This window comes from Puma concolor, chromosome E3, assembly GCF_028749965.1.
Source record: "Puma concolor isolate L17-30 chromosome E3, mPumCon1.1.hap2, whole genome shotgun sequence".
Taxonomy (NCBI): domain Eukaryota; kingdom Metazoa; phylum Chordata; class Mammalia; order Carnivora; family Felidae; genus Puma; species Puma concolor.
This window is the reverse complement of record NC_141682.1, coordinates 8,051,751-8,066,199: the sequence shown is the minus strand read 5'-3', so window position 1 is coordinate 8,066,199 and position 14,449 is coordinate 8,051,751. Positions and strand designations below refer to the sequence as shown.

Genomic DNA, 14,449 nt, shown 5'->3' with positions numbered 1-14,449 from the left:
ATCTGTATACAAGGGAGCCTCTCTGCTTCTGTCTTATTTCAGGAGCCAGCAAATAAGTTTAGTACTTTCGGGAAAGTATATTTTTCTTGCAGCCAACAAAATTCACTGACTCTGAACCGGAAAGGACCTAGGAGGTCCCATGAAAGTGAAGGCCCACCCTCTGCTTGCAGACTTCCAGTGGCAAGATATTTGATGTTTCTCAAGAGAGCGGAGGCTTGTTATAAAGTGGACAGCAAGCTGTCCTTCTATACATCCATCCATGTAGTCATTAGATATTTATTAGTTACTGGATCAGGCAATGAAATCACTTCTTCTCCTTGAGGTTATCTTACCAGTATGATCACTAACTCCCCTGATGACCCCACCTAGAGAACAGAACAAAGGAACACGCTTTGTAAACAATTAATGTTCTCTTATTACAAAAATGATACGTGATCACTGAAAATTAGAAAATATGGCTAAACCAAAACATAGGAGTTAAAAAGCACCCATAATGCCATTATGGCATTTCTTTTGCCGGACAAACTTCTAGTCATCCTTCAACATTTAAGTCAAAGATGGCACCATTAAGGGGCGCCCGGGTGGCTCAATCTGTTAAGCGTCTGACTTTGGCTCAGGTCGTGAGTTTGAGCCCCGCGTTAGGCTCTGTGCTGACAGCTCGGAGTCTGGAGCCTGCTTCAGATTCTGTCTCCCTCTCTCTATTCCCCCTCCCCCACTCATGCTCTGTCTCTCTCTCTCTCTCTCTCTCTCTCAAGAATAAATAAAAAAAACATTAAAATTTTTTAACAAAAAGATGGACCATTAAGGCAGAGCCTTAAGTGGTCATATCCAGGCATCTTTCTTTGTGGGATCACCTTTGCCTCACCCCAAACCCTGATGCAATTGGACCTCTGCTCCCTGAGAAACTACATTCATCACAGACTTTTCAACCACCTTCTCTAGAGGTTTGTGGGTTTAAGGAACACGCCATTCTTCCCCCAACTCCTGACCAAGCACCCTGCACTCAGCCCAGACTGAGTATGAGGACCTCCCCAGGAGGATCATCACCCAGTCCAAACCAGTTCATGTGTCCTTAGGGCCTGTCTTCTTCTCTGCCAGGCAAGCCACAAATGTAAAAGCCAACAGAACTAGTAACCCGGCCTTGTAAATCAAACACACAAATCCCCTTTCCACCCCCCTCCCTATGCCCACAGAGAGGCCCAAAACCATTTCTTTGCAAAATGGCTCACATTAACAATAGTAACTTTTCTGACTTGTGGAGCCTGTACTAAATGCCAGGGACGGCTCCCAGCACTATGCCAATTATTTGCCTTTTTAAATCTGTCTCACTCCCTATTGACTTTATAGGACCAGTTTCACCCTCTCTGGGAGGCGGGATGCTTAACAGATCCCTGCAACTAGTGACTGCTCAATAATGCTATGGGTGATGAGCAAATGTCTACACCCTCCTCCAAAATAAGGCATTTCAATTCTGGCCTCTGGGGATCTGCTTTTGAAGTAAGAGGTCATTTTGAATGCATGGTGGCCTCTGCAGCTGTTGAGTAAAAAGAAGGGAGGGGAACCCCATTGGGACACACCTTCTGCCCCACCCCCTTCCCTTTTCCCAAACTCTGATGGAAGATGCTTCAGTCAACAGAAGGAAGCGGAAGAGAGGTCTTGGTTGGCCTCCCTACAGGAGGGATCTGGAGTGCCCTGCCCTGCCCTGCCCACGGTGCATGGACTCTAGCAGATGCAGGAGCCTCCCCCACGCCCCCTACCTCCCCACACACTAAAGGGCACACTCCAGGACCCGCTCTTCCTTCAGCAGCCATGTCTAGGAGCTGTTTCTGCAGACCTGCCACCGAGGGAAGCCCCACTGGCAAGCAGTGAGAGGACTTGGAGTAGAAACAACAAATAGGCTGGGAGAGGTAGCTGCCAAAACAAACCAAATGCAAAAGGGCTGCTTGCCACCACCTCAGCTGGGCCTGGGCCAGGAGCACAGAGAGATGAGAACACATACGTGCAGAGAGACACATAGTTCCAGCAAGCTCTCTATTCTGCTCCTGGGGGGCTCCAGGGCAAGGGAGCCTTGCAGTCAAGGCTGATAGGGGGACAAGGTGGGTGGCTATGGAGTGGGGTGGGGGTGGGGGACCTGAAAGAAATGTCTCTGGTCTTGTCTCCCTTAAGTCTCCCCAGTGCCCCCTGCTTTCTAGCCACCGAATCCCATAATACACGCTGCCTATTCATGACTCCCCTTTGTGCATGCTGACCCCCCTGCCAGAGATGTCTGTCCTCTCCTCTCTTTTGCCTGGCAAACTCCTATTCATCCTTCAATACCCAAGTCAACAGTGAAACCATTTTAGACTCCAGCAGGAAGCTAGCCATTTCATTCTCTACATTCCCAACTCATGGCTACCCTTACATCTTACATAACTCACCTTCTCACTCATTCACAAATTTGTGTATCTACCTTCCCAGTTAAATGAGGAGCTCCTTGAAGGCAGGGGTTTTTGTACTGATTTTGTATCCCAGGGCCCAACCCAGGCTTTGGCTCACAGTAGGCACTCAGCACGTTTGTTGGAATGAAGCACTGGTCTGGTAAGGAGTCCGCTTGCCCGAGTTGCTGGCAGTCAATCACCTGGCATCAAAGTCCCTCAACAGGAATATCCAGGCCAGAGGGAGGGTTTTTGAGAAATGAGAAGCCTTATTTTCAGAACCCCAAACCAAACCGCCTTCAGGCAAATTAGAGTAAAACCTCTGTTACTTTTAAGTCAGAGGCTTTCCAACTCTTGTGACTTCGATCTATGGTAAAAAACACAATTTATATCATAAGTAGCACATGTGTAACTCTACACCTATCCCTAACTGGAAAGGCACTAACAAAACACCGGTTCAGTGGCTTTTTTTAATAGAAAAAGAACAAAAAAAATAAATGAAAAAACGTTGAAAAAAAAAATTAAAAAAAAAAAGGGGCGCCTGGGTGGCGCAGTCGGTTAAGCGTCCCACTTCAGCCAGGTCACGATCTCACGGTCCGTGAGTTCGAGCCCCGCGTAGGGCTCTGGGCTGATGGCTCAGAGCCTGGAGCCTGTTTCCGATTCTGTGTCTCCCTCTCTCTCTGCCCCTCCCCTGTTCATGCTCTGTCTCTCTCTGTCCCAAAAAAAATAAATTAAAAAAAAGTTGAAAAAAAAAATAGAAAAAGAAAAAAAAAAAAACTTTCTAAATGGCTCCGACCCAGTGAATTGATTTCAAGACCCACAAATGGATCACCACCCACTTTGATAAACGTTGCTTTCAGTGACTCCAGCTTGATAAACATGAGAAATCAGATCCTCTTACAAACACCCAAACAAAAATTACTGATTACCTGTGTGCCCAGTAATTCAGGGAGGAAGCTCTCCTTTCCCACTGGAGCAGCCCGTCGAGAAGGGTCTAAAGGGCTCTGGACCACAACTGCTTGCAACCACCTGGGCCCCGCAGGACTGGGAATCAAATGAAACAGTCCCTATCAAAGAGTCTGACACAGGGGAGGCCCACGGTTTTTGTTTGCTCCCTCCATCCTTAAATTCTCACCTTTCCTGTCTCGGGAACCACCACCAGAAAGCCCGATGCTTCTTGAGTACACAACCATCCTGCTGCACTTTAAGCAGGCAAGATGGAACACCTCATCCCTCGGCCTTCCTCTGAGAGTACACAAAATGTTAAAGCAAACACTGGGATTCTCCGGTTTTTGCATTGCACTACAGTTTGTTTTCTTACACAGTCTGTAATACTATCTACGCTCTCTGTAAAGGCAGAAAACACTTGGGGTCCTCTCCTGTACCTAAATACTTGTAAAGTTTCCTACTCTCCCTTTCCAGGCACACACAGAATTTACACAGGGGAGAGCCAGCCGCAGTGGGGTAGCTGCACACTAACACAACTTGATATTTTTTATTGTCGATGACAAAGCTTACAGACCACAAAGACGGTAAGACCCACGGCTTGGGCCCAACAAGAGACAATACTCTTTCCCTCAGTTCAGAGTCCTCTGGGCTGTAAGGGAAACAGGATTTCTCTTACGTGGCTCTGGTAGGAGGTCCATGGCCACATTCAGTACAAGGAGAGCCACATCTGAACCTAGCTACCTGGGGGTAGGTGGGCAACGCTGTCCTCATTTGGATTACTTGGGTGTAACCCTGAAAACACGGATGTGGATGGCCGAGTTGTTGCGGATGCGGGTCAGCGGCTCTCGGGTATCAGTCTCTGGTTCCAGCTCATCGACGAGCTCCACGGTGGAGGTATTGGCAGCCACCTGCAAGGACCCGAAGCTGCCTGCCTGTAGCTGTAGAGCAATGTTGATGGCACGGTTGATGGCCAGGCCCAAGCCATGAATGTAGATTTCACTGCATGAGTTCTGACCCCGAGCCCCTCCGTCCAGAAGCTTTTGGCAGCGGGCCAGCTGGGCTTTAAAGTCAGTCTTCATGTTGACGTAAATGTCATTGGGTCTCCGGGGCAGGCGGTGGGGGAGCCGCTTCCGAAGGGTATACTCCACCGGGTCCAGCTCAGCCTCGACGGCCCCGCGGGGCTCTCGATTTTCCGCCATGCTGTGCGCCCTGACGCGGGGAGGGAGATCAGAGAGGTGACAAGCGACTTCGCTTTCTTCCCTACCCCGTTTCTAGCCCAAAGGGTGCAGACAGGAGGGGGCGCACTCAACGCCCCTCTTCCCTTCCAGCCTCAGTCCCCTCCCACTCACTTCGGACTTGCGTGTCTCCCTCACCCCCAGTTCCTATTCATCCAGGGCATCTCCCCCACCCTCAGGTCCCTCCACAGCCCCCTTCCCCCGCGCCTACACTCTCCAGTCCACAGTGCTCTCCCCAAGCACGCGGCCCACTCCCGGCCGAACCACTCAAGTTTGCGTCGACCCGCCCGGGCTGAGGGCGCGGCCCGCGACCCACAAGCCCCAGGACGAGAAGGAAAGCCGCGCGTAACACGATCGCGAGATCGCAGGCACCCTGGCGGCTCCCGGCTCCTGAAAGGGCTGCCAAGTGCGCACGCGCGCCCCACCCCCCGAGGCCCGGCCCGCGTGATCCACGAATCGCTTTCCCGGCCTCCGTTCTCCCCGCCCCTTCGGGCGCTCGCGCAACCGCGGGACGTGTTTAAGTAACGCGAGAGATCTGAGAGACGGGCTCTACCACGTGTACGCCACGCAAGCTGAGCGCGGATGCCGGGGGCATGTATTAAGTCAAATCCCGGGAGAGTCAGCTTTCCTAGGCCAGTCCAAGTTCCTGGCCCACGAACGGGATCTTAGAGGGGAGACAGGAGGCTGTTCTAAGGACGTGGAGGATTTGGGGTAGGGGACTGCCAAAGACCAAAAAAAGGGCTGCGAGTTCAAGAGAACCTGAAGGGGACTGAAGGCAAGTCTGGACTCCCGCGTTCATCGCGGTTTCTCTGGTCAGAGGAGTCGCGGCAGAGTTGGCAGAACTGACTCCCCTGCCCAAGGCCCCTGCTGCCCAGAGACTTGAGTAGGGGATTGAGTGACGAGGTCGGGCCCCGGGCAGAAAAAGCCACCTCTGGACTCCCCAGTAGATCATGGGGACCTGTCCCTTTCCCCTATCACTTGCAAGGGCTGACCCCAAAGTCAGCCCTTGGAGACCCAAGCTACGAGACGTAGGCCCAGCCTTCACGGCTCCCCCGGAGCATGCTGACCGACCCACACCTCTCAACCTTTGCCCGCCAGTTCATCGTCCTCTGTCCACCCCCACTCCCGCCCCCAGCAGGGACGTGCACCCCCTGGTGGGCAGGGCGAGGCAGCGCCTGCGGGTTCCTGGCTCCCGATGGCAGTTGGGAGGGGTTTCTTCTGCCCAGATTGGTATCGTTTTTGGAGAGTTCTCTTCAAAAAGGAGTTAGACTTGCATTGGGAACCTAGAGCTGTTCTCTGCTTGAGTTGCCCCAACACTTAAGTACGGATGATAATTCGTGTTCTGCCACTAGGAAACCCAAAATAACCTTGTAAACTTAAGCCTACGCATGTGAGTTGGCATTTTTATGACCCCATTTGACTGCAGGTTGGAAAGGGGTCAGGTTCTTGAGAACTTTTCTCCCAGCATCATTTAAATCCTGTAGTTCTCCCTTTAGTTTCAGATTTTCATTAATCACAAGTTTGGGGGTTTATGTGGCGTGAGGAGAAAAGGCTATTCTGCCTCAAAAGTGACATCTGAGCTGAGTTTTGATGGATAAACTGTTTTTCAAGGAACCAAGGAGTATTCTGGAAACACTGAATGGTATTTTGAAAAGAATGGAAGCGTAATCTAAGCTTCCACTTCAAGGAACTAGAAAATGAGCCAAATAAAGCCAGAGGAAAAAGAAGTGAGGAAATAATAAAAGAATAAAAATCAAACTGAACACAAAAACAATAAAGAAACTCAAAAGAAAAGCTAGTTCTCTGAAAAGATCGATAAAGTTGATAAGCATGTAGCAAGACTGACAAGTCAGAACCAGAGAAGGAAAACTGGTGCCTGGCTGGCTCAGTGAGTAGAACATGCATGCAACTCTTGATCATGGGGTTGTAAGTCTGAGCCCCAGGTTCGGTGTAGAGATTACTTGGAGATAAAATCTTAAAAAAAAAAAAAAATCAAATTATGATTACTAGAAATGAAAGTGGGGATAGCACTAAAGATAGCCTCATATGCAAAAGATACTTAGAGAATAATACAGGCATGCCTTGGAGATATTGTGGGTGCAGTTCCAGACCACTGCAGTAAAGTGAATATCACAGTAAAGTGAGTCAAATAAATTTTTTGGTTTCCCAGTACATACAAAAGTTATATTTACATCATAGTCTGTTAAGTAGTCTATTAAGTTTGCAATGGCATTATATCTTTTTTAAAAAAAGCATGTATCTTAATTTAAAAATACTTTGTTGAAAACATAAAAATATTTTATTGATGGGGCACCTGGGTGGCTCAGTCGTTTAAGTGTCCAACTTTGGCACAGGTCACGATCTCATGGTTGGTGAGTTTGAGTCCCAAGTCGGGCTCTGTGCTCATAGCACAGAGCCTGCTTGGGATTCTCTCCCTCCCTCTCTCTCTGTCCCTCTCCTGCTCTCTCTCTCTCTCTCTCTCTCTCTCTCTCTCAAAAATAAATAAACATTAAAAAATACTTTACTGCTGAAAAATGCTAACCATCATCAGCTTTCAGTGAGTTGTGATCACGATTACAGATCGTAACAAATATAATGAAGTTTGAAATATGAGAATTACCAAAATGACCCACAGACACAGGCTTAAGCAAATGCTGTTGGAAAAGTGGTGCCAAGAGACAGGGTTGCCACAAACCTCCAGTTTGTAAAAAGTGCAGTAAAACAGGGTATCCTTGTACAAACAACTCGCTATACACAAATTCAACAACTTAGATGAAATGGACCAATTTCCTAGAAAACCACAACCTACGGAACTTACAGGAGATGAAATAGATCATCTGAATAGTCCTGTGGCTACTGAAGTAACTACATTCATAGTTTTAAAAAACCTTTAGATGGGGCGCCTGGGTGGCGCAGTCGGTTAAGCGTCCGACTTCAGCCGGGTCACGATCTTGCGGTCCGTGAGTTCGAGCCCCGCGTCAGGCTCTGGGCTGATGGCCCAAGTAGAATTTACTCCAAAGATGCCAGACTGGCTCAAAAAATAGAAAATCAATCACTACCGTTTACCAGGCTAAAGAAGAAAATGTATATGATCATATCAGTCAATGCAGAAAAAAACATTTAACATAATTTAGTATCCATTTATGAGAAAAACTGTCAGCAAAAAAAGAATAGAAGGGAGCCACCTGGCTGGCTCAGTTGGTGGAGTGAGGACTCCTGATTTCAGGGTTGTGAGTTCCAGCCCCACATTGGGTGTAGAGATTACTTTAAAAATAAAAATCATAAAAGAACAGAAGGAACTTCCTCAACTTGTTAACGAGCATCTACAGAAACTCTACAGATGGCTACAATCATATTTAATGACATAAGACAGATGTAAGACAGTTTTCTCTTAAAATCAGGAACAAGGCAAGGATGTCTTCTCTAACCATCCTCACTATTGAAGTCCCACCCAGTGCAATAAGGCAAGAAAAGGATACAGTGTAAAAAAGCAAAGAAAAGATTGGAAAGGAAGAAATAAAATTCTCTATTTGCAGGTAACATACATGACTATTGGAAACTGAAATTTAAAACAGTACCATTACAATCCAGAGAGAGGGGGATCAGGAGTGAGGGAAGTAGAAGGAAGGAGAAATATTTAGGTATAAGTCTGACAAAACATGCAAAGAATATGTATGCTAAAAACTACAAAATCCTGATGAAGAACTCAAAGATCTAAATTAATAGATGTCCATGTATTAGAACACTGAACATAGTAAAGATATCAATTCTCTCCAAACTGAACTCTAGGTTTAAGGCAATTCCTATGAAAATCCCAGCAAGAATTTTGTAGATCTAACCAACTTCACTGTAAAGTTAACACGGAAGGGCAAAGCAAGGTAAAGCAATTTTGAAAGAGTTGGAATCACAATACCTTATTTTAAGACTTACTACAGTATCAAGACAGTGTAGTATCTGCCAAGGGATAGACACACAAATCAATAAGATGGACTAGAGGGTCGCCTGGGTGGCTCAGTTGGTTAAGCGCCCGACTAATGATGTCAGCCCAGGTCATGCTCTCACAGTTTGTGAGCTTGGGCCCGCATCAGGCTCTGTGCTGACAGTGTGGAGCCTGCTTGGGATTCTCTCTTTCCCCCCCCTCTCTCTCTGCCCCTACCCCGCTTGCTCTCTCTCTCTCTCAAAATAAGTGAATAAACCTAAAAGACATTTTTAAAAGATGGAATAGAGAATCCAGAAACTGATTCTCACAAATACAGCCAGACAAAGGTGCAAAAGCAGTTGAAGGAGAAAAGAATAAAGAATTGAACCTTGGGGCACCTGGGTGGCTAGTCAGTTAAGTGTCCGACTAACGATTTCAGCCCAGGTCATGATCTCACGGTTCAAGAATGGGAGCCCCACATTGGGCTCTGCGCTGAGAGCCCAGAGCCTGGTATGGATCCTCTGTCTCCCTCCATCTCTGCCCTTCCCCCATGCTCGCTCTCTCGCGTGCTCTCTCTCTCTCTCTCTCTTTAAAAAATAAATAGGGGCGCCTGGGTGGCTCGGTCGGTTAAATGTCCGACTTCGGCTCAGGTCATGATCTCGCGGTCCGTGAGTTCTAGCCCCGCATCGGGCTCTGTGCTGACCGCTCAGAGCCTGGAGCCTGTTTCAGATTCTGTGTCTCCCTCTCTCTCTGCCCCTCCCCTGTTCATGCTCTGTCTCTCTCTGTCTCAAAAATAGATAAATGTTAAAAAATAAAAAAATAAAAAATAAATAAACATTAAAAAAAGAAAGAAAGAATGGGGCGTCTGGGTGGCTCAGTTGGTTGAGCGTCCGACTTGGGCTCAGGTCATGATCTCGCGGTCTGTGAGTTCGAGCCCCATGTCGGGCTCTGTGCTGACAGCTCAGAGCCTGGAGCCTGCTTTGGATTCTGTGTCTCCCTCTCTCTCTGCCCCTCCCCTGCTTGTACTCTCTCTCTCTCTTTCACAAAAATAAATAAAACATTAAAAATTTTTTTAAAAATTAACCCTGTGAAAGATCACGTTAGTAGAATGAAAAGAGAAGCCATCCATCGACTGGGAGAAAATATTTGGCAATTACATTTCAGACAAAGGATTCGTATCCAGAATAAACTCTCTAAATTCAAGAGTCAGAAAACAAACAACCCAATTAGAAAATGGGCAAAAGTCTTGAACTGACGCTTAGGTAAAGATGGTGTAAGTGTGGCAAATATGCACATAAAATATACAAAGTTGTTAACCGTTGAGGAAACTCAAGTTAAAACCATGATGAGGTACCACCACACATCTATCAGAACGTCTAAAAGAAAAAAATCTTACCAATCAAGTATTCACAAGAAAGCAGGGAAACTGGATGTCTCACACACTGCTTGTGGGAACGAGAAATGGTCTAGCCACTCTGCAAAAGAGTTGGGCAGTTTCTTCTAAAACGAACCATACAGGGGCACCTGGGTGGCTCAGTCGGTTGAGCTCAGGTTATGATTGGTCACCTGGTTGGCTCAGGTCATGATCTCACAGTCTGTGAGTTCGAGCCCCACATCGGGCTCTGTGCTGATAGCTCGAAGCCTGGAGCCTGCTTCGGATTCTGTCTCTTCCTCTCTCTCTCTCTCTCTCTCTGTCTTTCCCTCCCTTCTCTCTCTCTCTCAAAAATAAATAAGCTTTAAACATAAATAAGTAAATTTTTAAAAATAAAAAATAAAATAAAATAAAAATAAAACGAACCATATATATGCTTAGCCTATGACCCAGCAACAACACTCAAAGGCATTTATTTTTTTTATTTTTTTATTTTTTTTTAATTTTTTTTTCAACGTTTATTTATTTTTGGGACAGAGAGAGACAGAGCATGAACAGGGGAGGGGCAGAGAGAGAGGGAGACACAGAATCGGAAACAGGCTCCAGGCTCTGAGCCATCAGCCCAGAGCCTGACACGGGGCTCGAACTCACGGACTGCGAGATCGTGACCTGGCTGAAGTCGGACGCTTAACCGACTGCGCCACCCAGGCGCCCCTCAAAGGCATTTAAAAACCTGTTCACCGGGGCGCCTGGGTGGCTCAGTCGGTTAAGCATCCGACTTCGGCTGAGGTCATGATCTCGTGGTCCGTGGGTTCGAGCCCCGCGTCGGGCTCTGTGCTGACAGCTCAGAGCCTGGAGCCTGTTTCAGATTCTGTGTCTCCCTCTTTCTCTGACCCTCCCCTGTTCATGCTCTCTCTCTGTCTCAAAAATAAATAAATGTTAAAAAATAAAATAAAAAATAAAAACCTGTTCACCAATGTCCATAGCCACTTTATTTGTAGCAGCTCCAAACTGGAAATAACCCAGGCGTCTTTCGACGGGTCAATGGTCAAACAAGCTTCTCAGCAGTAACAAGTGGATCAAGACTTGATAGGCTGTTGGAATACTAGTTACATCCCAGAATTCTGTGCTAAGCCGCTCACAGTTTCGTGTGGAAGACAAACAAGATGAACAAAATGGTGAGACCAGTGCTAAATGGGGAGCATGTACAGGGTTCGGTGGGGCCCCCAGGAAGAAAGAACAGCCAATGTGACCTGGAGGAGATCCAAGGTTTTCCAAAGGAAGCAGTGGCTAAGCTGAGATAGGAATGTCTAGCATTGGGGCTCACAGCCTGTGCAGTCCCTCCCATTACAATGGATAGGTCTGGAAAGACTGAGCATTGTGTTAAGGAAGAAGGAAGGAACCACAAAAGATGCAGAAGGAGCAGCTGGTGAGGTAGGAAGAAAAACCAGGGAGTATGGTGTCCTGGAAATTATGGAAGGAAAGCATTTCCTGGAGGAGGGAGTGATCAGCTGTGTCTATGCTGCTGACAGGCCACATAAGATAATGGTCCAGTGGGGGTACCTGGGTGGCTCAATCCATTAAGCATCAGACTTTGGCTTGGGTCATGATCTCACGATTCGTGAGTTCGAGCCCTGCTTTGGGTTAGTGCCTTTTCCCTCTCTGCCCCTCATGAGATTCTCTCTCTGCCCCCTCTCACTTGCACCCTCTCTCAAAAAAAAAAAAAAAAAAAAGATAATGGACCAGTGGGTTCAGCAACGAGTAGGTCATTCGTAACTTGAGACGCTAAGACAAAATCTTAGATCGTGGCAGAAAATACTTCTGAATGCAATAAATTCATTTTGAGGCCCATTTTGTCTGACAATTAACAATAAACAGTTTATGAACGATCACTCCATTACTCAGGATATGTGTCTTTTCATGGTATCTAAAATGTGGTTTCTGAACTCTGACATCCAGATAAATATAAAGGTTCATGATTTATGTGGGTGAGGCCAGGCACCGTAAGAAACTGATGTGACATTAAGATGGTCCTTATCTTTTTTGCATTTCATTGAAGGTAATCACTACAGAGGAATCTGCCATTTGGAAAAAGGGCAGAACTTGGCTCTTTAAACTTACCTGGCACCTCCCTTTCATCTCGATTAATCATCTCGCCAAATCTCTTTCTTTACTTCAAAAGCAATTTAAAACAACATAGACCAAGGCATTTTACACCATAGCACCTGAATAAACAAAAACATGTTAGGTCTAAGTGATTTTTTTGTAATTTTCTCTTTCATTCTGTATGGGAGATACACAATTCTGATTTCAGTTTCTTTTCTCAAAGAGGGTGCTTAACAGATTCAAATTCCCATGTCTTCAGCGGCAGCAGCCAGAGCGTTTTCCCCAACTTTACAGCTAGAGGAGATTACTTGGCTACAGTCACAAGTTGGAACACAAGGAACCTTTGGTGATCACTCCAATCTTGGACTCTGGAGTCTAGTCTGTGCTCCTTGCCAGGCTGCATCTAGTGGGTGCTACTCTATAATCAAACACTTTTTTTAAAAAGTTACTTATTTTGAGAGAGAGAGAGAGAGACAGAGAGAGAGAGAGAGAGAGAGAGAGAGAGAGAGAGAGAGAGAATCCCAAGAAGGCTCCACATTGTCAGCACAGAGCCCAACGCAGGGCTTGATCCCACAAAGCATGAGATCACAACCTAGCTGAAATCAAGAATCCGATGCTTAACCCACTGAGCCACCCTGGTGCCCTGATCAAATACATTTTTATGGTAGCATTCAAAGCATTCAGCTGAAGTTCTGCTTTTCTTCTTACCCATCTACTCTTCTCCCATCAGCCTAGGTTGCGGCTACTATAAAGCTGACCCCCACTTTTCCTAAACCCACCCCAAATCCTGCCTTTCTTCCAGCTCAGCACAGCTGAGTCCACAGAGCTACAGTCCCTACAGCTACCGGTCGACAGAGGTCCCTCTTTTCCCTTGTACCATGTCTCCACCAAAATTTGCAATCTCACGTTGCTAATTAACAAAACACGCTAAGGCTTTACTCATTCCGAGATTAGGCTGCTGGGAACTTCAACCACCCAGGACACAATCTAGAAAAGTTAAAAAACAAACAAAAAGCAAGGACAACAGCTTTTGAGTTAAGAAAAAACAACTGTTATAAAAAAGCTGATGAACTTTAGGTAATAAGTTCTCACCCAAGCTTAGATTCTGTCGATACATTTTATACAGTGTTAACAATCAGAATATTGTGGACCTGTGGAACCAGAAGCCCCTACCAGCTAACACCGGTGGAGTACCTGCCCTGTGCCAAGCACTGTGTTAAGTACTTTACCCCACAATCCAGAGATGGAAGAGATTATTTCCAAGGCCACAGGCAGTAATGAATGAAACCCACACGGGAGCCCTTGCTCTAAAATAATTCCACTTTCCAGCCTGGGAGCAAGCAGCTAGACTGGCAGCACTAAGAAATCCTGACTGCAAGAAAGTCAAGGGAACGGAAAAAAGCAGACACTAAAACTACAAGTGCACAGAAGCCTGGGGAATGCTCAGTGCAGGAACAAAGGGCCTTATGGTAGCTCCTGAGGTCTGTGCTCCATTATGGCACAACACAAGGGACTCAAGTTCTAAGTCTGACTTTACTTCTCCATATCCTAAGAATTACATTGTGTTTGGTAACAGCTATTATAGGAAGCTGGAAAGCAAAGTATACATTCTGGAATAACTGTAAAAAAAAAAAAAAAAAAAAAAAAAGGTGAAAACACCAGAACACTTTTTCATCCTGAAAAGTTCAAGGATTCTGGAAAACCCCTTTTTTAAACAAAGGAGGTGTCAATCTACTACTCGCATTTGCATAGTAATTTCTCTCTTTTCACAGCCTTTCATATTCACCTATTTTAATTCTTTCAGCACTCCGGGAAGGAAGTGGAGTGAGGGTCAGGGGTGGGGCGGAGAACTGCAATAATATCTGACTGCAAACGAGAAACCGAGGCCCGAAGGTATCAAATGCTTCCCCCGAAGTCTAGAAGCTAGTCAGTGGCGGCGCCAGATAGAAACTCTAGGTCTCACCAGCCAGTGCTGCCTCGGACAGTTTCCAAGTGATTAGTTCCTCACTTATTTCATATATCCCAGAACGTCTGAGTGAACACACATCTGGATTAAAAGTTGTCTCCTTCAATCCAGGCGGGCTTCCCGGAGGAAGCCGAGTGGCGAAACTCAGAGCCCTGCGATGCCACCTGCGGCGGCCTCCGTCGCGACGGTCACGCGTCACTTGCCTAGGGGCAGCCGGGGAGCGCCCCGGGGACCCCCACCCCCGGCCCGCTGCAGGCCCTGCGTCACGTGATGAGCCAGGCCCCGGGTCACGTGTCGGGGGGGGTTCGGGGCGGCGGGCTTTGGGGCTCCTCGCAGGGCGCGCGGGGCGGGCGCCTGGCCGTGCGGGTCGCGGGGGACCGGAGCCGCGGAGGGGGCGGGGGCGGCGGGGGCGGCGGCGGCGGCGGAGGGGGCGGCGGCGGCGGCGGAGGGGGCGGCCCCGCGGCCCAGCGTCCGCGTCACGTGGTGCGA

General features: G+C 47.3%; 1 protein-coding gene across 2 annotated transcripts; it reads right to left on the bottom strand.

Moving 5' to 3' along the window:
* Window positions 1-3,874: 3,874 nt before the first annotated feature.
* POP7 (POP7 ribonuclease P/MRP subunit) lies at window positions 3,875-14,194 on the bottom strand. 2 transcript variants are annotated; one of them, XM_086692994.1, is made up of 2 exons: window positions 13,958-14,194; window positions 3,875-4,571 (listed from the first exon to the last, which is right to left on the bottom strand). In XM_086692994.1, the coding sequence occupies exon 2, from the start codon at window positions 4,559-4,561 to the stop codon at window positions 4,139-4,141; it is 423 nt and encodes a 140-aa protein (XP_086549120.1). In that variant the 5' UTR covers window positions 4,562-4,571; window positions 13,958-14,194; the 3' UTR covers window positions 3,875-4,138. The 2 variants fall into 2 exon arrangements, with proteins under 2 accessions (XP_086549120.1, XP_025779140.1); XM_025923355.2 differs by lacking the exon at window positions 13,958-14,194 and adding an exon at window positions 4,809-5,000.
* Between the last annotated feature and the right edge of the window lie 255 nt (window positions 14,195-14,449).